At 47.5% G+C, this 26,567-nt stretch overlaps 1 protein-coding gene across 4 annotated transcripts in view; it reads left to right on the plus strand.

Annotated features, from left to right (window-relative positions):
- The window catches only part of AGBL4 (AGBL carboxypeptidase 4), a 1,218,758-nt gene that overhangs the window by 1,090,053 nt on the left and 102,138 nt on the right, over positions 1-26,567 (plus strand). For all 4 annotated transcript variants that reach the window (XM_023636827.2, XM_070260014.1, XM_023636828.2 and 1 more), the window contains 2 exons: positions 4,714-4,828; positions 23,015-23,126. In XM_023636827.2, the coding sequence (XP_023492595.1) occupies positions 4,714-4,828; positions 23,015-23,126 (227 nt within the window). The remainder of the gene's footprint in view (positions 1-4,713; positions 4,829-23,014; positions 23,127-26,567) is intronic.

Raw genomic sequence — 26,567 nt, forward strand, 5'->3', positions numbered from 1 at the left:
GACCACTAGGACCAAGTAGTACCTAATATTTCCGGCAATGGAGCGATAACCTTTGCCCCTTCCTCCTCCCTCCGCTCCCCCGTCCTGCTCTCCTCATGCCTCTGTCCTTCACCAGTTCCCCCTCTTCTCTCTACGTTTATCCCACACAACCTTACAGTATAAGCATCCACTAGATCCACTAAGGGCTTGTGATGGGTCCTTTCACGTCCCTAAGCCTCTGTCTTTTCATCTGTGCAATGGGCAGAGCTGGGGTGAGAGGGTGAGAACTCAGACTCTGAACTTCAGGCTCTTCAGGGCCAGACTCCCTGCGATTCCACAATTTGGGCCCTTAGGCTCGGCTGAGGGGCCAGGTCAGTGGCGGGCCTAGAGTGGCTGCTGTCATGTGACCCACCCTCTGAGCGCAGCAGAGACCCCTGACTGCCTTTCTTCAGACCTGACCTCTTCGCACTGCAGTATCCTGCCTCTTAGCAGAGAACAGCAACAGTAAACCTTACACAGAACTCTCTAGAGAGAAAGTCATGCAGGCACATATGCAAATCATTCTGCAAGTCACATGCAAATAGACTCCTGGCTCTTCCCATCTTGCTTTAATGGAAAGGGCACCACTTCGAAGTCAGTAGAACTGGATCTGAATCCCATCTAGACCCCTGTGAGACACTCAGCACCTGACTTTGCTTCCCTATCTGTAAGATGGAACCAGTAGAATTACAGGTCAGTCCAGCTACTGAGCATACAGAGCCCGTCACTGGTCCCTCTGTATTCGCTCATTTCCCACGTATATAGTCATTTTGGGGTCCCCTTTCCCTGAGATTGTGTGATTTCAGTGAAGAGTTCTGATGCTCTTGGGGTGGTAGACAAATAATGTCGTCATCGGTGGCACCATCTATCCACACTGCTTCCCCTTCCCCACTGCATCCTGATGACTCTCTGGGCCTTGGTCACTGCAGAGTCCAGCAGGTCACCACCACATCGGATCTTGGTTTCTGACTGCAAGCCTCTTTGCGTTTGCTGGCTCTCTGCTGTGTCTGCCCCCTACCTCTGCCCCATCTGCCTTCAGGACATGGAGCCCTCTGTTGTTATTACTTCCCTCCAGACCGCATTCCACGCTGCAGCCAGGGGAGCTCTGTAAAGACTAGCTCTGACCCTGTACCTTGCAATGGCTCGCATAGTCCCTCCATATTCCTCAGTTGGACCAGCAAACTCCCGTTTACCTCTCCTTCCCTCTCCATCCTCCCCTCCCCACACCTTCAGCCAAATAAATAAGAGCAATGATTAAAACAACGCACATCTGCACTGCCTATATGCCAGGCGCTTTGCTTATATTAACTCACTGAGATCTTCACAATAACCCACATGGTAATTATTATCATTCTTTCCTTCTTAACTGATCAGGAAACCAAGGAACTGATTAAGCGGTTAAGGCCATACAGCTAGTCAAACCGAGATAGTCCAGTTTCAGAGTCTGTGCCTTTAATGTGGAAGCTGTGCCCCTGGAATTGAACTCTCCGTGAGCAAGCAGGCCGTCTTCTTCCCTGCCTTCCAGGCTTTGTGTAGGAATTGCGGTGCCTGGAACACCTTCTCCCAGCACCTCTTCCATCTGGCCCACTCTCTTCATCCCTTAAGTCTCTGTTCTCCAGGGCCCCTTCCTGAGCCCCAGGCTGGATCAGGAGCCCCCTCTGGGGTCTCACAGCTCTCTTTGCCAGTCAGTACAGAGGGGAGTTGCTTTCCTGCCATGTGCCCTCTGAGGCAGGGCCCTCATATGCATCTTGGAAAGCCAAGCCTATGGCACAGACCTGCCCTGAGAGTGTTTGTGGAATGAGTGATTATTGGCTCAACTAACCCTATACTTTGTCAAGCTCAAATGGATTCCTGGGGGCCAATCTACCAATGGGCATTTGTTAGGTACCTTCTCATGCCCTGCTCTGAACCAAGCACACCGGGAGAAATAACAACAATAAAAGCTCAGTTGTGGTTTGCCCAGCGAGGTCCATGGTGGCCACGCCAAGGTCAGCAGAGGCAATGATCTCTGCTGCCCAGCTTTCATTTGAGATCCTTTACTGCTTTTCCTTCTCCTCCAGCTCCTCTAGCCTCCAGCCTTCCTGTGCCCCTGCTTTCTTCACCCTCCCGATTAAATCAAAGGGAAGGACCCGGCAGACCTGTTCACTGAAGGGACAGACTGATCTTAAGGGGGCTGACTGTCTCCCAGCAGGAGGGAGATTGTTCTCCTCACTTGACAGATGAAGACTCTTCTGCTTTGGGGAGAGAAATAAAATAGATGGAATCCTAGACTGTCAGTGTGGGACGTGTCCTTGGAAATTACTGAGTTCTTTCTCCTAATTTAAAGACAAGAGCAGGCCGAGAAGCTTTCTGGAGGTCACCCAGTCACTGAGCCGAAACTTGGACCCAGATTCTCTGACTGCTGCTGTGTTGGCTTCTCCAGCTCGGTATCCTTGTCCCCAAATCCCATAGTTAGTAAACCTCACAGACCAGGACGCCTAGTTCCAAAATCCATCCTGTTTTGCACTCCCCCCGCTGCCCCTCAACCTTTGATCTAAATGAGTTTATTAACTCACATCACAGTTTCCAGGTGCTGTCTCAGGCAGTTAAAATACAGGAGTTCTAACCCAGGCACACAGCAGTCTTCCAGATTACGTATTATTATCCCTGCATCAAGATGAGAAAATTGGTCAGAGAAAGCTAGTAACTTCTCTAGCTAATAGCCAGCTAGGATTCGAATACAGGTTCCCAAGTCTGTGCTCTTTCTGCTTCCCCAGTCCATGCAACGCTTTTGGCCCATGGCTGGGGATGGCATTTCCTTTCCATTCCTACTTTCTCCAACATTTCTCCTCATATTCCTCTCCGCTTACCACCCCTCCCCGACACCAAAAAAGAAAAAAAAAATGAAAGATCTCCCAATTTCCTGATCAATGGGAATGATTCCTGTTGAACTGTATCTGACCTCAAGCCAAGAGATGAGTCTAAAACCTCACCTCTCTTTGCCCCACACTCACTTCCGGGAGAAGGAGCTCAGAGTGGCTGTAGCCTCTGGTCTGGCTTTGTTTCCTCTCATCCTTTTATTAGCTGCCTAATTGGCAGCCCGATTAATCTGCTCATCTGTGAAGGAGGACGGATCACAATGAGCCACTCCATTTCCAGAAGCCATTCTCTGAGGCAGCGTGGCCAGGCCCTGAGTGCAGGCTGGCTCCTTGATGGAGGGCTGCCCCGGGAGCTGGGGTCAATTAGCGGACAGATTAAGCAATTATTAGCCCCTAACAAGGGTGCCTGGCATCATTACCCTGTCTGTTTACTGGCAAACTGCAGCTTTAATATGAAGACCAACAAATAAATTAGGGCATCTGCTCTACCGCCGTGTCGGCCGAGAAGGAAATCATGTCCAACTGGCTTTCGGCTGCTGCTGATTCTCAGCCCTGGCCTAATGAAAAGCCTGAGATGTCCCTCACTGGTCACAGCAGCTTAGGAATGTGCTCTGGAGCAGTTTCTCATTCCAAGAGCTAAGTGCCTGCCGCTGGGCACAGGGATTGTTCTTCGTTATCCTGCTGTCATCCTCTGGTCTGTCTGTCAAAACCTACTTATCTTTCAGGGCCCAGCTCAGAAGCTCCTTTCTCCTTGATGCCTTTCCTCCTCTCCAGTGGGAAAGGACTTCCCCTTCTGCATTTTGGGGGGGTTTTGTGCTCTCCTATCCCTTTCCAGCATTACAGTCATTTCATGGAATGCCAGGGTGCCATTTTGCCCATTTTTTTCAGGTCTCTGATGAAGAAGTAGAAACATGGAGAAGAGGATGGAAAAGGCAAGGGCTCAGAGTTGTTGTTTTTTTTTCTCACTCCTGTCCTGGAAGTACACGCAGGCCATCCCAAGAATGAGAAGAGTGAGAGGGTCAGTCTTTGCACTGGTTGCAGTGAGGAGGGCACATTCCAGAGGTGGTCACTGTCATCTGGGCCAGATGTGGTGGTGGCCTAGAGCAGAGGGATGGAGATGAGGGGCAGATTTGCTGGACTCAAGGAAGAGACATGGGGACTACCTGATTCTGGGACAAGAGTCATGGGAAATTCAATGTTTCTAAATTTGGTGACCTGGAGGCAAGGTGGTGTTGATGCCAGTGAGTTGCAGAGAGGACAGTCAGCCCTGGAGTCTGGGAACAGAGGACTCTCAAAATGGGGAAAGGAGCAGAGTTGGAGAATATTGAAGAAACCTCCCTCTCCTTATATGACTTTAGCCAAATTCCTTCTCTTCTCTGCTTCCTGGTGTGCCCGTGAGCAACATTAGGATTTAGATCCCTAAGGTCTCTGACTCCATAGTCATCAATCCAATGTCAACATTTAGCTAATGGTGTGTCCATTAGAGAGCATCTCTTAATTTATGTTCAACTTATCCTGCCTCTCCTCCATCTCTGTCTGTCAAAACCCGGTAGGTCCTCCAAGGCACAGCTCAAATGCTCTCTTTTCTAGGACGCCCTTCCTGTGCTCTCCTTCCTGCCCCTGGGCTTCAGTATTATGTCTTGAACCATGCCTTGGAAACAGATATATTTGAAAAATTCACTGGGCAGCACCTAATCCGTAGCCATACATCCACAGTGGCTAATAACATAGTCCAAAAATCACCTATTTAGCTCTGACTGTTTTCCAAGCTGAGGAAAATGCACTCCCTCCTTCTTGAAATGCTTTGAAGTTAATCCAGGTGTTTCTCTTTCCCTAGGGATCATTGACTTCCTCATAAGCCAGCATCCTGTTGCCCGCGTCCTACGAGAACATCTGGTCTTCAAGATTGCACCAATGCTCAACCCTGACGGAGTCTACCTGGGCAATTACAGGTGAGGGGCAGAGGAGAATGCTTGGAAGCTGGTGGTCATAGGAGGGTGGTATGGAAGCAAGAAGAAAAAGGGGATATATTTTTGAGGAAGAATTTTCAGACTACCCATGAGTTCATTAGAGGGAGTTTCATGCTGGCTCTTGAGGACGTGGCTAGTGAGCCTTGGCTGTTTCATGCACAGCCACCTGAGGTCACTTGCTAGGATTTTTTGGGCACCTTGCTGGACCAGTAATCCGGAGACCTAGTATCAGTTTTGGCACCTATTTCTTATGTAATCTCAGGGAATTCACTTTGCTTCTCTGATGCTCAATTTCTCTTATGTAATGGAGACAATAATTGCTTACCTGGCAGGGCACTTGTGAGCATCAAAAGAAACGGTGGGGGTGAATGTGCTTTGCAGAATATCATATAGTGGTTATAATGTTACTCTTTCATTTCTGTGTCTCTCATTAGAGATCATTAATGAAGGAGAGTGGCATCCCAGATCATCTGAACAGCATTTCTCTTTGGTTTGGGCATATGCCAGTCCCACACTCACTCATGCACTCATATCTTGAACGCTCCTTCTCCCGTCTTAGCACCATTATTTACAGCCTAAAATTCCACTGCCCAAGGGATCATCCGCCGAAAGAACATTGAATCCTCTGAGATCGTTTTATTACCCTTATTTCACAGTTGAGGCAACAGACTTGCCCAAAGTCACAGAGCCAGTAAATTGTTGACTGTCTAACTTCACAGCCCAAAATTTACAAGTTTATTTCTGATTAGTCCCACAACTCAAGAAAACACTCAAACTCCTCAGCTTTGTGTGCAAGGCTCTGTATGACCTGGTGCCTGTCTGTCCACCCTCCTGCCTCACCTCCCACCCTCTGCTCTAGCCTCTCTAAGCAAAGCCTAGTTCCCTAGACTGGTCTGCTGACCCCTGAAACCTTACCTTCATAAAGGCGGCCTTCTGCCCAGAACCTCCCCCTCTCTTCTTCTTCTCACTAACCCTTCTTCACAACCCGGCTTGTGCCCTTTCTTCTGGAAAACATTCCCCAAACCCCCAAACAGAGTTGGCCACTCCCTCCTCCGAGCTCCCACAGGTCTGGTTACTGAACAAGTCGTATCCCATTGCACGGACTCCTCTGGCCCTCAAGTCGGCAGAGGGCAGGGACTGAGCCTGAATGCTCTTCGTGTCCCCGCTGCCTAGCAGCAGGGATCAGCATACAGTATATGCTCAAAAAGTGCTTGATGAATATGAGTGAAAGAAAAGGATGACTTACTGATGAAGAAACTGAGGCCCAGAGATGAGATGGGACTTGCCCAAGGTCAGTGTCAGAGCTCAGACCAGAACCCAGATTTTCTGATACCCAGCCAGGTCCATTTTAAACAGAGTTGGTTTACTACTTTCTGAGAGCACGGCAGTTGGGTCCAGCGGGGCTTCCTAGTCCCCTCGGGTAGTAGTTAGAGAGAGCCCACGGGATGCACAACGCCTTAATTAAAGACAGTTTGCTTCCTCTGTTAATTGGCTCAAGTGATGGTTCATTAGCCCTGGCAGGTTTTATGGCTTGCTGCAGGCCTGAGAGCAATGCCTTCCCACCTTCCCCGGACAGATTGCACTGTCGGTGATAATGGTGGTAGAAAGACCATTGATTTATGTTAACATTTCTGTTTAATTATCAGAGCGGCAGTGGTCAGGGAGAGGTCAATACTGTCCACTCCACACACTTATTTTTCTCATCATCTGCTGTCCAGGGATGACAAGTTGGAAAAAGGTCTTGACCTTGGCCAAAATGCCTCCCCTCTCTGGGCTTCAGATGGCCAGTGAGGTGTTGATGGGGAACTATGTGCCCTCTATATGTCTTCAAGCTCCAAATTTTGTGATTTGCGATTTCAAGGTAAGAGAGCTCCAACCCTCAGAAATGGTTCTGTACTGAAGGAGAGCCCCCTACGTTCTCCTTGTGAAGATATGTGATTCTCAGGAGAGTTGGAGGAATCTCTAACCACAGGCATTAGTCCTGTTGCTAAAACAGCCCCGAGTAGCGACAAAAAGCCTGTCAATCATGAGAATTCACTACTAAAGATTTGGAGAATGTAAAACCTAATAACAGAGACTCAGAACTGAGAGCATCAAGGTGTCTTCAAGGTCGTCTAGGCCAGCCCCTCCCCAAGACACTCCTGTCAACAGCAGCATTTCCCACGGTGTGATGGGGCTTGCCAAGGCATCATGCGAGAAAAAAGAATTTGGAGTTCAAGTCAGTTTGGCTAACACAAAGTTAAGCAAAGTTAAGCTGTTCTTTTACAATAAGATTTTTCAGTCTTCAAGATGCTAATAAATGGGAATCTCAAAAGAGGAATATAGTATTCAGTGTTTCCTAAAGTGTCAAGGAACCCTTTTCCTATAGAGCCTGTTTCCCCTCCACCCCTCACTCCCTCACCCCCGGCCGCCAGGGGTGTTAGGGTTCATAAAACACATTTTGGGAAATGCCACTCCAAGAATTCCGCTTGCCCCCTCAGGGCCATGTCAAGCACTCACATACTTATTTAATCCTCACAACCACTCTGAGAAGACGGATCTTTGCTAAGGCTGCTTTGCTTGCAAATAGTGAAAATCTTCTCAAATTAGCTTAAGTACAGGAGGAAAGTTGAGAGGGAGGGAGGGTAGGAGAGAAGAGGAAAGGAAAGAAGGAAGGATGGAAGGGAAGGAGGAAGAGTAGGAGAGAAGAAGGAAGGAAGGGAGGGAGGGAGGGCAGACAGGAGGAAGGGTGCTTGTCAGAATTCTAGGGCAGGAAACAGAGCCAGACCTCACAGGAACTGATCCCATCGCTGGAAACAGGTTGGAAGGCAGACGGCCACCTGGCTGCCTCTTTCTCCTGCTCTCTGACTTTCACCCTGTCAACTCCCCTCAGGATGTGCTGTCTCTCAAGCCTCAGTGAAGTTAAACAAACTGCTGTAGGTCATGTGACCCGTGAGGACCAGGCAGGGATGCAGGGCTGTCCTACACACCCCTATGGCCTGCCCCAGATATACTAGACCCTGTGTGGAAAACAGGAGACAGGCCTGCTCTCAAGGCACCTTTCCTTCTCCTCCTCCTCTTCCTCCTTCTTTTTCTTCTTCTCCACTAAAGAAACATGTAATCCAATCTAGGAAGGATAGTCAGGAGATTTAATCATGCAAAGTTCAGATTTAATTATATAAGTATCTATACAATGGTATAGACAAGGTATGCTCTAGCATTTAGTTGCAAAAGATGGCAACTATACCAGGATAGATAATGCTCTTTATGTTAAGTGCAGCAGCATTTACTAACTAGACTATGGTATATGTTACTAGACTGGCTTACGGGAGGGGTATGGAGGACCCATAGTAAACTTTATACAACTCTAGTGTACTCCACAGTGGCCATCTATAATAGCTGGGAGAATGTCAGTAGATAACAATGATATTATGGTATATAATAAAGACACAGGGCAACTGTACTCTCTGTCTCACTTACTATACTCCAGTTTCATGGCCTTTTTTTCGTTCCAGCCCTGAGGTTTAATGCCCATTCATAGGAAGGCCTTCCCAGCACCTCCAGGAAGAAGTAGGTCTCCCTTCCACTCTCTCCTAGCACTCCGTGCTGTCCTGTCCTAGCCTGGCCCCACATGCAATCATGTGTTTGTTGATGTGACTATGTGTTTAATGGCGGTCTCCCCCTCTAGACTGTAAACTCCACGAAGTCAGGACTTTGTCCACTTGTATTCCCAAAGCTTGGCCCAGTGCCCAGCACAGAATGGACCTTAAATGTATATGTCCTGAATGAAAAAATAAACTCAACAGCAGTGTGTAGGAATTGTGCTGCGTCATGAAGCTACAATCCCCAGTGTAGAGTAGCCATCACCAGATGCTGCCAGCCCCCTAAGCGGCCTCCAAACTCCGGTCGTTTTGATCTGACGCTGTTGTGATATCAACACCGTGATGAGCTGCTGTTATGATTGAGTGAACCCTGGACCCACAGCCACATGTAGTTATTGTACAGCGTGACACTTTTAAAGGCACTTAAAAACCATATTTGACCATTACAACAACTCTTGAGAAAGGAAAGTCGGTTTTTGTTATTCCAACTTGAGCAGAGATAAGACTGATGCTTCAAAGGTGAAGGGCCATGTTCAAAGCCACGTGGTGCCTCCAGGGACTCTCCGCTTTCCCAAACAGGCCTGCGTCTCACACGCTGGAGGTGGGAGCAGAGAACTGGGGTCTAACTTTCCCCACTCTCTAGAGGCTTCTTGTCCTTGGGCAAGACACTTCTCTCCTCTGGCCTCAGTTTCTCTCCTGCCCTCTTGGGAGAGGAAAATGAAGTGACAGGCACCTTCCATCATTTAGTAGAAGCTCTGGGGAGAGGTTCTGTCAAGAATGGTGTGGCTGCCACCTGGATGAACCTGGAGGACATTATGCTGAGGGAAATAAGCCAGCCACAAGAGGACAAATACTTAGGATTCCACTTCTATGGGGTATTTGGAGTAGTCAGAATCATGGAGACAGAAAACAGAATGGTGGTTCCAGGGGCTGGAGGGAGGGGGAAATGGGGAGTTACTGCTTACTGGTATGGAGTTTCAGTTTTAAAAAATGAAGAGTTTAGCAGATGGATGGTGGTGATGGTAGCACAACATTATGAATGTACTTAGTACAACTGAATTGTACACTGGAAAATGACTAAGATGGTAAATTTTATGTTATGTGTTATTTCAAATCAATTAAAAAATATGTAAGAATGGTATGACTACTGATGCAATTTGAGCATCTGTGGAGAGTTTAGGGGGATGCGGGGCCTAGGAGTCTTGAAGGATGAATGCTGTAACTTCAGGTACTGCAGAGCCAAGAAGCTGCAAGGCGACTCCCAGCTGGAAGGCCATTGGGGTAGGGGGGATGAGCTGAGTGAGTCTACAACGGTTGGTAATTCTCAGTGTCCTGTGGTAGGCATGGCTGCCCACTCACAATGCAGTGTTTGCACTCTCTCTCTCTGCCACCTCCTCCCCGCCATCACTTCCTTTGCAGAGAAGACAACCCCCACCCCAACCTGTACCCCACTACGTTTTCTTCTGAGCATATGCAATGCCCAAGTTGCCTTGCATTTTTGCCTTTCGAAAACAGACTGTCCATCTCCTTATGACAATATGAAACTCTGTGTTGGGTTTGCATTTCTTAATTAGGTGCTTGTCATTGTGTATTCCATAGAGCCACGTATAAGTAAACAGTCATGGACCTTTGAATAAATTTATTGGTTTTATTTATGTTTCTGGGCATAAAAATCTATAATTACCAGGTATAGCCTCAGTATAACTGGTATTTAATGACAATTACTTTTTGTTACCATAGAAATGAGTCCAAAGTAGTTACCCATAATTTCTCATTTCCCAAACCTCACACATGCTGAATTGCAATATTACCATAGTAATTGCCTATTAGTCATCATAAAATACGCAGTTACCCAAAAGATAGCAGGATGCTGTGAGATTTCTCATCTTCAGAAAACTTCAGTGCTTCTTGCGAGTGTGGAGGTGGGGGAGAGGAACAGACCTTATGGGTGGTGCAGAAGTGATTCAGCTTTACAGCAGGCACTGCAGACCCCGCCGTGGCAATGGATGCTGCCGTGATCTGCAGACCCGCACCACAGTATGTCTCTTGGCCCCGGCGATCCTCAGTAGCAAAGGATGCTCCAGTGCAGTAAATCCAATTTAACTAAGGTTTGTCGAGGGCCTGCTGAGTGTCAGGCCCTGCGCTGGGCCTCCGGGAAGGAGATGGAAATCAGAGGCAGCCCTTGCCTGTAAGAAGCCCAGTGTTTGTACTGGAGGTGCGCGTGATGCTATGGAAGCTGAGATATAATAAGGGCTGGTGTCTAAGTTGCTACTAACTGTACATTATATTTCTCATCTCCTTTAACCCCCACGATAGCCCTGTGAGGAGGTAGTGTTATAGCCGCATTTTACATGGAGAAGGAAATTGAAGCACAGAGGCACCGAGCAGCTTGCCCCAAGTCCCCTGGCAGTGGGGTCAGAGCAGCTTTGTGGAGCCGGGCAGGCCCACCCCAGCCTGCTGCAGATTTTCACCTCCTGCTACACCGTGTCCCGAAAGCAGGGAGTGCTTCCTTCCAACTGGGGGCGATGAGCGAGGGTTTCTGAAGGATGGAGGATATAAAGGAGTTCACCAGACATAAAGGAGAGATAAGGAGAGCTTTGCGCAGCAGAACATCATTAAGCGTGGCAAAGGGTGAAACACCAGGGGAGGTATTTCCAACACACACACACATACACACATGTGCACACACACGCACACACACACACACATTATAATGGGTTGACCTTGCTCACCTCAACATCCAAAGGAGGAAACATTTTAAACTATCGAAAATAGAATAGAACATAAAATTAGCTATATAAAATGTAAAATACACGTCAGTATTCCATTTGGTTTTTGGCGGCATAAAAACTGTTCCATATCAAGCTAGAAATGGAAAACAAAGATCCATTGCAAGTATTGCCTCACTGAGAGATCTACCCGTCCCTCCTCACCCTGCCTCTTTCCCCACCCCAGCCATCTGCCCCCCTCTTGGTGCGTCTGTCATAGCATCATCAGCCTTGGAGGGCGAGGGGAGCTCAGCAACATCTGGTCCAGTGCCCCGCCCAGGGCAGGGATCCCTCAGCAGTATCCCTGAGTGACAGCCATGCCCCCTCTGCTTGTCCACCTCTGGGCCTGGCTGGTTCCCTCCCTTCCAAAGCATCGTGCTGCTCTGATGTCAACTCTGACAGTTACACAGTTAGACAGTTTCTATTCAGGCTAAACCTGCAGCCCATCACTTCTGCTTCTTCCTCCTGAAGGATTATCCAGGTCCAGTCCATGTTTTACATGGTTGCCCTTCAGCTCTTTGAAGATTGTGTCCCCCCGCTCCCCACTCACCCCAACCAACACCAGCTCCTCTTCTCCAGGCTGAACATCCCCAAAGCCTTGCAACTTTTCATATGTAACCTGAAGTCCATTCCTCCCCATCCTTCCTGCTGGCCCCTGAACATGTCCAGGTGTTTGTCATTGTCTGTCTTTGAGGCATGGTGTCTGGAAGTGAACAGTTATGATGACGACAATGATGATGATGATGGTGGTGATGATGATGGTGAGGATGATGATGATGGTGATGATGATGATGATGATGGCAATGATGGATAGCTAACGTCTATTGAACCTCGCAGGCCTGGTGCTATTCTAGGCATTTTGCGTGTATTGTTTCATTTAATTCTTAGAATAACTCTATCATTATTCTCATTTTACAGATGAGAAACTGAGGCATTGGTAGATTAGGTAACTCCCTTAAGTTCATAGAGCTAGCTAGTGGAGTAGGGGTAGGAGGGGACCATCACAAGCCTAATTTGGGGAACGTACTTCTCCTGACACAGCCCACATGCACATTGCTATCTGACGCTGAGCTCTCCTCAACCCAAATCTTTCCCACTTGCATTTCTGCTTAGTCACAACTCCCCCGGCTTCTCTTAGAGCCTTTCAAGAAGCCTGTGGCATAGACAGCACAGAAATCACTGTCTCTTTGAATAAAGAAGAAACTAAGCCACAGAGAGGCTAAGTAACTTGCTCAAGGTCACACAGTGAGTGAGCCACTTAGTCAGTCAAGATGAAGTGCAAGTGACAACAGGGGCCAGACAGAGCCTTGCCTCCCAGAGTCTCTCTCCTGCTTTATGTAACCTGAGTGATGTTTCTATGGAGGCTGAAAGGACATTGGGGCTGGCAGTATAATCAGGTGTCTAACCCACAAGTGCACACCGCCAAAACCAATTATTCAAATGAGCTTCCCAGCCAGGTTCCACGGAAAAGGCCAGATGGCGAGATGTCTGTGGAGGCAGCTCCCCATCTCTGTCCCTGCAAGCGGCTGAATAGCATTTCAAAGTTAGAGTTGATAGCAAGTTGATTTTAATAATTGATTCTACAGTGAAGACAGGCCTCCGAGGAGACAGTAACCCAGAGTTAGTGGCTGGGGAGTCTGGACGAGCAAAACAATGTGATAGAGTCAAGAACTTCATCATTTCTGGTCTGAGTTCCTAAACCACTGCTTGAATAGGGTCAGCTCTCAAAGTAACGTCCTTCCGTGGCTCCCCATTGGCCATCACAGGAACCTAAACTCTTTGGCCTGGTACTCAAGGCACACAGTGTCCCGGCATCTCCTTCTTAGTGTCATCGCCCACGGTCCCCCTTGCCCGTCCTGCACCACCACCCTCCATCCAGCCCTCTCATCTCCCTGGGCACTTTCCACTGCCCCAAGCCAGCCTGCCCTTGCTCACACCTGTGCCTTTGCTGGCACCCTGCCTCGGTATGAGAAACCTTTCAACCAAATCGTTTTTTCTCCCTCTCCTTTGTTTCTCATCCTCCCTCCCTTCCTTTCCTCAAATGTTCACCCAGCACATAATTTGTACCATGCACCCAGCACATACTTTGCACCATGCACCCAGCACATACTTTGCAGCACGCACCAGGACCCGAGGTAGGCTTTGCCCTTGAGGAGGAGGTGTTGTGTGAGATGAGCCTTGAGGGATGGGTGGGAGTTAGCAAGGGGAAGAGATTGGCAACTTGTTCTAAACCAAAGGAATAATAATGTTAGATAACAACAGTGATGATAATAATGTGAACACTGATTGAACTTGTGCAAGCTGCTAGACCCTGCTCTAAGTGTTTCTTATGTGTTGTTTCCTCTGGAGATGAAGGGGTGATAACATCATACTCCTGCTCTGCTCTCATCCTACTTCTACCCATTTAGAAGGCGATGCAGGGACTAGAAAGATAGAGGTCAAAACACAGCTTTATTATTGATCAAAGCAGGATTTGGAAGGCATGGCTTATCTCTGTGGCTAAAATTGATCTCCTTTTACTCCATCTCAAAATCCAACTTCCCCACCAGCCACAAGAGAGCAGGAAGTGACCTGCCTCCCAGAAGGCACACCATGTGGCAGAGAGGAGGCCAGAATGACCCACCCTGCAGGGTTGCAGATGCAAACAAGCTGGTGGAGGGTCCAGGCCCAATGGGTTCGGCGACTTTTCTCCAGTTGACCAATCAGAGAAGTTCCATCCCCTCTCTCAGGAAGAGGAGGTAAGGGGGTGGAGGCAAAGAGCCACTCTCTTTGTTCGTGGGGACTAAAAGTGCCCACTGGGATTAAAAGCAATGGGGGATTCCTCCCAATAACCCCATGCACCTATGCGGTAGGTTCTTGTTTTATCCTCATATTACAGATAAGGAAATTGAAGCGAAAAGGGTGGTTAAATCATTTGCCCATGGCCCCACAATAATAGGAGATCCAGAAGTCAAAACCAGAGAGGACTTGGAGCCCAAGGCCTCAGGCTCTGAGCTGCCTTGCTGCCTGAGCCCTGAGTGAGCAAGGAGTCTTGGGGAATGCCGAGTGGTCTGGCCTGGCTGGTGTACGTGGTCAGGGCTGCAGCCTACAGTGCAAGTTCACACACTACAAAAAGGCACCAGCCAAGAGAGCAGGTGGAGGCTGTTGTGCGGCCCAGGCCTGAGCAGCCTTGTGACTTGGTGCAGTTGCATCAGCCCACAAGACGGGGCATCTTTTTGCAATTAGCTCATAGAACGTATAATGTGCAAGCCTCGCATGATGTACAGATTCGGGGGACATGGTGTGGGGAACTGGAAGAACAAGTGGGACCAGATTGTGGAGGACCCTGAGCGTCATACCAAACTCAAACACAAGTCTGGCTAACGTGCTAGCACTTATCTCAACGACACAGCGTCCCCAGCATTTTACTCAGCTGATCTCACTTATTCCACAAAACAAGCCTGTGAGGTAGACAGAGTCCGCATTCTGCAGACCAGGGCTGGGGCACAGGGAGGTTAAGCCACACAGCTGATACGTGGCTGAGCCAGGATATTATCCAGGCAGTGTAGCTCAGGCTCAGACCAGGTGGGCAGGGGTCTCGCTGGCTCCCAGATCTGGTGAAGACCTAAAGGACTTTCCTTCCCCTTTGTGTTTCCTCTGCCCCTTTCCCTTAAGAAATTGAAATAACCAATTCCTAGCTCCAGGGGCCAGTGGGCTCCTTTAGAATACGTCCGTCCTCAGGCCTTTTAAAACAGCTCTTTTCACTTCTTATCACTGTTCCCACAGAGAGAAAAGTCATCCTTTACAACTCTACCCTTCCGCAGCTGTATGAACTTGGCCTCAGTTTCTCCATGTTTGCAGTGTGGGGATTGGGCTTTATGAAATCTTGGGTCCTTCGATTGGTGACTGGCTCTCAGAATTGTTCTAAGTCACCGGGTGGAAATCCCCCGGAGCCCGGCGTTTGTTGCCACCAAACAGGAGACGAGAGGAGGGAGCACGGAGGACAAATCCCTGGAGTGCGCCCCCAGGGGAAAGGAGATGGCGCTCCCACAAAGGTTCTCCTTGTCCACCAGGAGCGTGTCCTAGAGAAAGGGCCCCAGGAAGTTTGGGATGGGAGGTGATCCCTTTTCCAGGTGTGGTCTGAGCACACCTTTACCCCAATCCTGCCACCTTGCCAGAAGGGCCACCGTTACAGGGCAGAGACCTTGCTGATCCTTGGAGGTGGGAAACCTGAGTACTAACCCTGGCTCTGCTGTGAACCTTGGGCACATCCGGGGCTGCTCACCTGGATACGCAGTGTGTGCATTGCACAAAGGCTCCTGGTCAATGGGGCCAATGGGGGCTGCGACTCTGCTCCCAACCCCACATCTGGCCAGGGCAAGTGACATCCCATTTTGTACTTCACCCACCCAGAAGGGGCACCTGTTTGTAAGTTGTCAGCCTAGAGGGAGGCACCTTTTGTCAATTTGCATAAAGGTACCCTTTCATGCTAGTCCCTTGTTGGAGACTCAGTTTCCTCATTTAAAAAAGAAGAGGCTTGCATCAACCCCTCACCACACTTGCGTCCCAGGACCACTAAGAGAGGGTAGAGTGATGGTTAAGAGCATAGGTTTTAGAGCCAGGCAGACTGGGCTCAAGTCCTGCCTCAGTCACTTGTCCTTGCGAGGCTACGGACAAATTACTTAAACTTTATGAGCCTCTATTTATACAGTTTAACTGAGAGTTGGCTGTGTACCAGACACTGTACTAGCAATGAAGTCTCAGTGGCAAGTGAAATAGATTCAGTCTCTCCTCCCAGTGCTTTCAGCTCTTTGAGCAAAAGAGATGAATTTGTCCAAGGTCATGAAACTACATAGTGGTAGATCTGGGACGCAAACCCAAGTCCTTCTGACTTGGAAACTATGTTCTTATCCACCCTCCTCTCGGCCTCCATAGACCGGTCACATCCTTGTTGTGATGATCTAAAAAGGGATGTGGGGAAATGCTTTAAATATCTTGGTGGTGATGGGGAGTGGACGTGTTATAATTATCCCTTGTGTTTGGGACAAAGGACACTGCCTGCTGTCCTCCATCTCTGCGACAGCAGAGCCCACCCCACCTGTTAAGCATTTTGCAGGAGCTGTTCATGACAGATTGTCTGGCATTTTGACGCTGGCCAATCAATAGAGCTGGAAGGTGCCTCAGGCCAAGGGCAATTGAATCCCAACCTTTTAGTGGCATTAAATAAAGCAATATTTATTTTGCTTTTGGTGCAAATATACTTAATCCAATCCAGCTCATTGGTAATGCTGAAAAACTGCTGCATTTGAGGGACGATTGCACGCATGCCCCATACATCTCTGCTTGTCAATGCCACCTTCCAGGGGCACACAGCCCCACAGTGCTCAGGACAAGATTGATCAGGACGAGATAGAGGCACCAAGCTGCCTTTTTCTCTATCTTTTAGATGAGATGAAAAGGAAATCATAAGGAGGGGAATTAAAATCATTGCTCTCATTCTAGCTGCCATTATTGCAACAGGGATGAGGCACGATGCTCTTCACGAGATGAAGCTGTTTATTTGCCATTTGAATAATGTTCTCTGGAACCATTGTATCTCTGCCATTGGGCAGAGGAGGAAGAGATGGGACGGGAAGAGCAGACAAAGGAGTAGCTTAGTGTCTCTTTCATAGATCACACAGCCTTGCTGATGGCTGGGGGGACCTCAAAGGGTCACTATACACCATCCTGGCATCAATAAGACCTGGGTTCGAATCCCAGCTCTATATTCTAGTAGTTGTCAAGTGACCTTCTCAAGGTCAGATCTCTCAGATTTTATTTTCTCATTTATAAAATGGGGATAAATAATACCTACCTCACTTGGTTATTGTGAAGGTGTCTAGCATGTAACAGGTGCTTAAATACCTTTCAAAATACGTCTTCAAGTACTTACCTAAACCTTGTTTGCACCTACAGGATATTTATTCATGCATTTGTGCATCTATTCATTCATTCACTCATTCATTCAATAGGTATATTGAACCTTCTCTGCACCTGGGGCTGTGGTAGATAAGCTGGAGCAGAGGAGGGCCAGATGACTCCAGCATGGTCGCTGCCCTCATTGGGCTCAGAGTTTGGAAGAAGAAAGAAAAGATACTCGAGAGTATCTTCAACTCCAGAGAAAGAAATTATATACGATGCAGTTATATATAAATTTGATTTCCATAAATTTTCATTTTCTACATTGGTCCTGATGTCAAATATTCTGTCTCATTGGTGCCATAAATAGCCCCATTGGTGTCAGAAAGGGGTCTTAATTTTGAGCTTACACAGAAATTTCATCTTAAAAATATGTAACAGAATAGAAGAGCACCAAGGAGACAGACATCTGGAGAAGAGACCCAGGACTTCACACGCAGTAACTCTGAGCTGGCCACCAGAGGAGTGGGAGCCTGGCATCCAGAGTCATCTTGTCCATTCTCCTGTCCTTAGGTAGCTGATTTGGGTCCTGAAACCACTGAAGTGAAAGAGCCTGTACCAGTCTTGTCCCCTGGTGCTTACAGCCTAGTTAGGGACACAAGCATAACACACTATTAGCCTGTTAGAAATATGTGTAATTTCCAACCATTCTCACTTCCCTGACTTTGCACATGCCATGCCCTCTGCCTGGAATTCTCTCTTATGCCTTGACTTTTGGCAAACTTGCATCCTCTCTTCAAAGCTCAGAGCTCCTTGAGAACTTAGAGAGGCAAGGACTGGGTCCCATGCAAATCTTAAATGTTGAAAATCCATGCAGTTAATGTTAAGTTGGCAATATTGGTAAGCTTTGACTATTTGGCATTTCTTTTTAAAACTGAATCAATCCTTTTTCTAGAATATTTTGTTTTCTTTGTATTTTAACTTAAATTTATTGTAAATGTGTCCTGACTGTAAGTCCCTAACTCTCAGGGTAGAACTCAGTTATTGATGCTTTAGAATCTTATCATGAGAGAGCTGGAAGAGACCTCCATGAGTGAAGTATAATCCCCTCGTTTTACAAAGAAAAGCATGGAGCCCAGGGAAGGGAGGCGACTTTCTCAAGATGATATAGATGTAGGAAATGAGGCCTGTCTCCCTGGTCCCTAGCCAGGGTTCCTGCATCTTTACTAAGACATTTTGTTCAGTAAACGTCTACCTGCTGATAGACTGGTTGCCATTAGAAGGATTCTTTAAAATCAGCTCACAAAGTACCCAGCACACTTACTACTCACTAAAGAATTTCACAAATGCTCTGGCTTCTAAAGAGCTCTAGGATTCTTTGAGGGTTGAGTTGCTTTTGAATCACCAGCCACAGTCTATTTTCATCAGCAGGCTGGATCAAAGAGTCGACTCTTTAGGATATCTCACCTGTAACACTTTTCCTTCAGTTTTGAATCTCGCTCTTTTTAATCAAAGAGGGTTCCTGAAAGCAGCATGGCCAAGTGGCAAGACCATGGGGCACAGGGCTAGGACATCTGGATTCTGGTGAAGTACTGGTGAGGTGACCTTGAAGGAATGGCTTACTGTTTCTGGCCCTCAATGCTCCCACTTGAAAAATGGAATCCACCTGTGTGGCTGGATGGTTGTGAGAACCATATCATATAAGATAGGAAATGAATGAGATTGGGAAAGAATGAAATGTTCATTCAACAACTACCTCAGTGTCTGCCGTGGCCCAGGCTCTTTGTCAGGCACAGGAGTACAAACATGAATAAGAAATCCTTGCCCTTGAGGAACTCACAGTCCAGTGGGGAAGACAGCCTCAACCATTGCTACATCTTGTGCTATAGCCACTCCGATGAGGGGAGCCATGGATGCTCTGGGACCAGAGGGAAAGCACCTATTCCATATTTGCAGACAGTAAATCAGCAAGCCTTCCCAGAGGAGATTATATTTAGGTTTAGACAATTTCAACAAACCCACAATCACCACTACCGCCACTGTCATCACTGGCTACCATTTATTCAGTGTTCACTCTGCTTTGAGGATTCTGCTGGGCCATTTACAGACATTGGTTCATGTACATCTGCAATCCAGAAGGTCAAGATTGTTATCCTCATTATACATATGATAAAGCAGAAGCCCAGATGGGTTTTAAAAAAAGAAATTTCACAAAGGTCACACAGCTGGTAAGGAGTACAGCCAAAACTTTAACCTAACTGTGACTTCTAAAGCCCCTGGTCTTTACAATGTAGCTCCATTGTTCTGTGTGACTCCATGGGGCAAGGCTGAGCTGGTAAAAAGAGGTCACCGGAAGACAAATTTCAGCTAAAGAGAAGGAAGACTTTCCTAATGGAGCTGTTCAAGATTGAGATAAGCTGCCTGGGGCGGTTGTGAGTTCCAAATCATACAGGTGTCTTGGAGTAAGCTGGTGACTTGGCCAAGATATTGCTGAGAGTATTCTTATTTGGCAGCAGAGGAGAGGCGGTTAACTAACCATCTCTAGGATGCAGTTGTTTCTGATTAAGTCCTCTTATCAACAACAATGTTCCTTTCCAAATTTTTCGATGCTCAGCGGGGGCTGGAAGAGCTGTCAGCACAGCACCGAGACCAGTAGTTCCATCTGCTTGGTGACCAGCCTTTGGGAAGTGGACAATACAGGGGCCTGCTGGAGTTTTCTATAAATTAGCCCACAGGACCATACAGCTAGGGATGCTTTCTATTAAAGAAACAAGGACTGACTCCAGTCACTTAAGAAAAAGGGAATTTATAGGAAGGGGCTTACAGAATCAAGCAGAAGCTGGAGGGCCAGACTTGGAAAACAGTTAGCAGAGTCACTCTGGAGGCAGACAACTGGGCTGTTGGCTGGAATAACCTCCCTCTGTTCCATGGTCGCACTGCCATAAGACCTACCCTGCAGCCTTGCATGACCTAGTCCAAGTTTAAGTCCTGGGTGGGAGTGGCTGAGGTCTAAGGCTGGGTTCCCTGCTGCTGCCCAGGCTACCAGGTCACAGAGGGAGCATCTGGCCTGTCTGTCCTCTTTTTTTTTGCAGGAAGATTAGCCCTTAGCCCTGAGCTAACATCCACTGCCAGTCCTCCTCTCTTTGCTGAGGAAGACTGGCCCTGAGCTAACATCTGTGCCCATCTTCCTCCATTTTCCATGTGGGATGCCTGCCACAGCATGGCCTGATAAGCGGTGCATAGGTCCATGCTTCGTATCCAAACTGGTGAACCCTGGGTGGCGGAAACAGAGCGTGCAAACTTAACTGCTGTGCCACTGGGCCAGCCTCCAGTCTGTCTTCTGTGACGGGAGAAAAGGGACAGCCACAGGGAAGAAGGAGAGAGAAGAAAGCAAGCAGGGATGAATTCATACTCTTTAGGATTTACTGTTTCTTTGACACCAGAAGCATAAAGGAGAAGACAACCTGGATGTCTGAGGTTCATGGAACCCATGATTAAGCCCTGGGTGGAGAATTCAGACAACCTGGTTTTCACCCCAACTCTGATACCTGCTACAGTGGAAAGAGCCAGGGTAGAGGGCTAGATTTATAAACAATAGTCCAAAAGTAACACAACTGCTCTGTGTGTGTCCAAAACCCATGGAAAGGACTTGTCCGGGGCCTGGCACACAGTAAGTACATACTAATGACAGCTGTTATTACAATAAGGTAAATGAGCTAAGAGCTCAAGGTTGTGGTCAGACAGTGTGGGCCCAACCCTGATGTCAACTCTTTTCTCAAGCAAATTTATAACCTCTCTGTGCTTCCATTTCCACGTCTGCAAAATGGGAAAAAGGATAGCACCTCCCTCACTTAGGGAGGATTACCTTAGAGAAAGTATTTGTATTTAGTAAAGTACTTAATTCTTGGCACAAAGTAATGTCAGTATGTGTTCTGTTGATTGTGTCCCTTGATTGTCATGGTGATGTTGTTAAAAGCTGTATGCAGGGCTATCACTGTTCTCACTTTGCAATCAGTGAGAAGACAACGTCAGCACTTCATCGACCTAAACACAGCGATGCAAAGACAAAATAATGAAACTCCTTGCTGGGTATTCGAGGCCCTTCACATTTCACCCCATCTCCCTTTACAGCTTCACCATCACCGCCGCCTCACCACATACTCTGATTCAGTCAAACCAAATTGCCCACCATTCCCCTGACATCCTGGGTGGTTCCTTCTGTCTCCAGCACCTGGAAAAGTTCTGCTCATTCAGCGAGGCCCAACTCAAAGGCTTCTCCTCACTGAAGCCCGTCCCCACGAAACGTTAGTTATTCTCCACATGGCTCCCACAATGCTTATTTAAAGCCATAAGGGAAAATTTTTACTGCTTACCCTCCCACCCCCACCCCAACCATCTTGAAGGAGAGGTGGGTCCCCAGGAGAGTCCTTTACTTTTCTGAGTAGAGTGATAGGTGAGGATGCAAACTTAGTGAGCTGAGAGGGGGGTAAATTGTACTGCTTAAGGAAATAGAGAGAGGGGCTTGGAAGATAAGATTCGGGGGGTGAAATAGTGGAACAGAGGGATAGACAAGAAAAAGGGGACACTTTGGGCAGAGAAAGAAGAGAGAGGGATGTAGCCGCCATCAGTTTTAAATCTAGTTAAAAATCCGCAAAGAGCAGAATTTTATTCTATAGGTGATGGAGAAACATAGATAAATCTTGATCAAGAAAGCAAGATAGTCAGATCTGAGTGGGAGAGTGTCTGGAGACAGGAGGAGGATGGATTAGAGAGAAGGAGAGTGGTAATTTGGATTGTGAGCAAGCACAGGGTCTTAGCCTGGCTGGCCTGGAGAGAACCATCTGCGAAGGCTGGGCAGATGGAGCCCCGGGGCCAGAGATCTGCAGGAGGTATCTCTTCCCGAGTACCAGCAGGCTTCCAGCAGATCTGGAGGAAGAGAAGGAGGAAGAGGGAGAGGAGGAGAGCCCAAGACACGCCTCCTTAGGGCACCCAAGGGAGAATATGGAGAAGGTCAGGGTAGACTTCACTGAGCAGGTGACATTTGAGCAAAGATTTAAAACAAGTGAGAATGAGTCACTCACTCAGAAATCTGGAGGAAGAGGATTCCAGGCAGAGGGGACAGCCTGCACAAGAGGCCTGAGGCAGGACACACTTGGCGTGTTGGAGGAACAGGGAGGAGGCCAGTATCTGGCACAGAGGAAGCAAGAAGGATGGTGGTAGGAGCTGAGGTCAGAGGTTAACAGAGGTGGACCACAAAGGAGTGCGTAGCTCGCTGTAAGGACTTCGGCTTTTATTCCACATCTAGCAGGGAACCGTCTGAGCAGGATGTGATCTGACTTATGTTCTCAAGGGATCACCCCGGCTGTTCTGTGGAAAATGGGGGGGGAGGTAGGGTGAGAGGTGGGGTGGGAGGATGCAAGGGTGGAAACAAGAAAACCAGGTAAGACATTATTACAATACTCTGGACCCTGGTCCAAGCTCATGGTGTTATCAGTGGAGGTGATAAAAAGGTGTTGGGTCTGTATATATTCTGAAGGTAGAGACAGTGGATTAGCTGTGGGTGTGAGACAGAGAGGAATAATGGGGACAGCAGTGATTTGGGCCTGAGTATTTCTTTCCACTGCCTTGTATAGGAGATGTGTGTGTGTCTGTGGTCCCAGAGCAGGGACACTGAAGCGAAACTGCTCCACTGAAATATTTTTGAACCTCTCTGAGACTCAGTCTCTTCTTCTGCAAAGTGGGAATTATAATAGTAGTGACCTCACAGGTTTGTTGAAAGCGATGAATGAGTTAATACACATAGAATGCTCAGAAGTGTCTCTGGCAAAGTATAAGTGCTAGGTAAGTGACGTGATGCCTGCCCCTACTCCGAACTGTATTTTGACAGGCGGGAAGCTTGGCTTGTCTGGTCTATACTGACTCTGACTTTGGGTACTGCCTAGGTGCTCTCTGATGGGGTTTGACCTGAACCGTCACTGGCTGGATCCCTCTCCATGGGCACACCCTACCCTGCATGGAGTGAAACAGCTCATCGTCCAGATGTACAACGACCCTGTGAGTAACTGCATCCCCTCAGCAGCTGCTGGTCTTCTGGCTTGATCTGGGAAAGGGCAGTGTTGTCCTGGAATAGTCCACTAGGAGCTGCAAATTAGGAGTACAGGGTCAAAACCAGGGAGGGGCTAGGCCCGCTGATCTCTTTTCTGAATTGGACAGACCTACTACCTTCTCCCAATCCCTTCTTCTCCCCCACCCCTCACGAATATGGGATTCGGTTGTAGAGGTCTTGTGGGACGAAGGAAATACACTGACCAGATTCACATTTGTCATGGCTCTGGTTACATGCAAAAGAAATACAACTTGAACTAGTTTAAGCGAATTGGGGAACTTGTAGGAAGAGTACCAGAGAATCTCACATAATTGAAGACTGCAGACTGGCCTCCTCCACTTGGGGGGAACGTGTGCCAAGGGTCGAATCCAGTGGCTCCCACCACTAGAGAGTGACATACTCTCATTCTAGTTCCAGTTCCAAAAGGACTGTGATTGGCCTAGACTGGAGTACATGCCCACCTCTGGGCAAGTCAACTCTGGCCCAAGAGGCAAGGATAGGTAAGGACAGGACAGTGTCACTGGAACCCCATGGTTGGACTTGTGGGGTGTGATGGCAGTGGTGAAACTGTTCCCAGAGAAGAGGGCCTGCTAAGCCAGAAAGAAGGGGAACAATGGGTATCCACACTGAGTTTGCTCATAGGGGCAAGATTTTATAAGAAACAGAAGACACTGTGGTTTCATAGCTCAGAGAAAGGAGGCAGACCACGATCATTCTGTCTCTGAAGAGCGGTCAGAGAGAACAGGACAGACGTCTTCCAGGTGGAGGCCAAAGGAAGAGGGAAGGCCTATAGAGACATAAAACTTTGTGACAGTGGAGCTGCCTGAGGATGGAGTGGGTGTGCAAGCTATGAACTTTGCCTTACTAAAAGCGTTCAAATTCAAGCTAAATGACACCGTCAAAAATGGTGCATAGAGGAGACTGCATTGTTTGGGAGAATTGTAGTGAGGTTACATTTGAGTCTCTTCCAACTTTGATGACTGCGATTTCCTGACCCCTTGACTGTCATCAGGTGACAGATAGTGACTGCTAAGATAGCAGAGGTCCTAGTGTTGGACTTTTTCAGAGATGTGTCAATGTAACTCATTCCACTTACTCTCTTTGAAGATGCCAATAAAAATATCCTAAATTAAAGAGCAATATATAGACAGACCAGACAAAAATGTATACTTAGAAACAAATGCGTATGTTAGAGCAAGGCTTCACGGAAAAGTAAATCTTTTGGTGCAATATAGTTATCTCAACTCAACTCAGCTGCTATCTTGATCCTCCTATGTGAGCTCTGCTTTCCTAGGTCTTTTTCTAGCCCACCTGCCACGTCAGTGCTTATGTAGCCGTAGCTTTGGTGTACTTGCTTCCTTCTCCAGTTCATCCTTCCTTGTCTACAAAAGAAGGTGTTAACAGTGCTCACCAAACCCCTTTACTACCCTGAACTCCTGATGCCAGCCTGATCGGTTTTCCCGGCAGAGAGAGGCCCCTTCTGTTTTCCTCATGAAGTATGTGTTGTCCCCTGGGTTCTGCCCCCCAGCCTTCTGTGTTGACTGCATTTTCTCTGATAGAATCACAAGGCCCCCTTCTTCCGCCACCTCCTTCTTAAAGAGAACAGCCCCTACATTTTTTCTGATCTGGCTGATAATGGATATTCAATAACTATTTGTTGAATTGAATTGGACTGAACATGGCAAATCCTGTTATGCCCAATGGAATATGGTTTATAGACACAAAACAGTTGTTCATAGAGAGAACAAGGAGGTACGATTAAAAAAAAAAAGACATGGGGCAGGAGAAATGACAGAGTGGGAGCCACTGGACAAAGCAGTGCTTTAGGTGAATCCCCGAGGAGAAAACTGGGAGGTGGGGGCATGGGCGAGGAACCAAAGAGAAGGGGTTAGGTTTGCTAAAGAGGAGAGGCCTCAGCCTGCCATTGCCATCGTCACTCAAAAGTCATTGGTTTGCTCACAATCAACTGGGCCCTCGTCCATGTTACAGAACATCAGGCAAGACTGAGTTACAAAGATAGTAGGACACACTTTGTGCTATGAAAAGGTTGGATCTTATAAGCACATGTGGTTACTGAGCTAGCTGTGTAAGCCATTTTCTTTGTGGAAGTCCACTCCTTTAGTCCCCAGGTGAGGACACCAAGCACCAATATGAGAGTCAAGCTAACCAGGAACAGGATCTCAGCTCCCTCCGTCTCCTCTGCTCTTCCCCCCTCCTTCTCTCCTTGCCCAATCTTTTACAGCATTCTTTCTTTCCTCTGGTAAAAAACAAAATTCCAACCAAGTAAATTTGAAGATCTGATTGTCTTTATTAAACAACTTGTGAATAGGGCAGCATTCCATCTATCAAGTAGAGAGGTACTCTGAGGAGTTATGCAAAATGGAAAGTTTTGATAGGAAGGACGTTATTAGCAAAAGGAAAGAAGAGATTACTTGGGGCCAGAACATCTTCTCTTTTGGGGGAAGGGACTGGCAAGGGTTTTATCATGCAGATCACCTTTTCTCTCTTGGGTGGGGGTGGTATGGAGAGAACCCACGGGACAGATGACCTCATTGCTACTGACAAGAAAATTTCAGACTGGTGGATTAAGATTACATTTCTGGGGAAGGTCAGAAACTACAATTAGGATAGGTATTAAATCTAAGTTTGGTATCATGGACTTTAGCACAAGCGATGCCATTTTGGGTTGGTGGTTTTCTCTTTAACACTTCTTTCCACAAATATCTATCAAGCAGTTTCTATACACCAGGCAGTGCAGTTGTAAGAGTGAACAAAACCCTAATCTTTGCAATCGAGTGGGGAAATAAACATCAAACAAATAAATACTGATAAATATAGATTTACAAGTGGTTTCATGGGTTACCAGAAAAAAGAAAAAACCCCACCGTGTGACCCATAGGTAGGATGATTGTAAGTTTCAGCTTGCCCGGGCAGTTCTGATTTACACCTGTGTCCTGGAATACTTATTAATGGTGCCTTCTTTCACTATTAAAAGGGTCCCAGTTTGGTTGATAAATTATATGGCCTCTCTACTTAAAAGCCACGTGACAGCGTCTAGGGCAGTACCTGGTGTGTACCAGAGCCTCCACAAACGCTATTTGGTTCTCATTCAAATTCACATTTGACTTCAGGAGTGCTTGTGTCCGGTTGCAAACTCTGCAGTGCCCAGAGGCACCTGCCCAATAGCTTTAATGCATTTCCACTCCTGACCTTCACTGTCGCTCACATCATCGTAATCCTTCAACCCCAAGCCATCTGAACCGCCAGGACAGCTTCTGGCCTTGTTTCTAAGTGCTCTCTGCCTCATTCCTTCCATCCCGGTCGCCTTCCTCTCACGGAATCAAAAGCAGAGACTCCAAGCAAGACCTTCCAAGATCTGAGTGTGTTCC

The sequence above is a fragment of the Equus caballus genome, chromosome 2, assembly GCF_041296265.1.
Source record: "Equus caballus isolate H_3958 breed thoroughbred chromosome 2, TB-T2T, whole genome shotgun sequence".
In the NCBI taxonomy this organism is placed as follows: domain Eukaryota; kingdom Metazoa; phylum Chordata; class Mammalia; order Perissodactyla; family Equidae; genus Equus; species Equus caballus.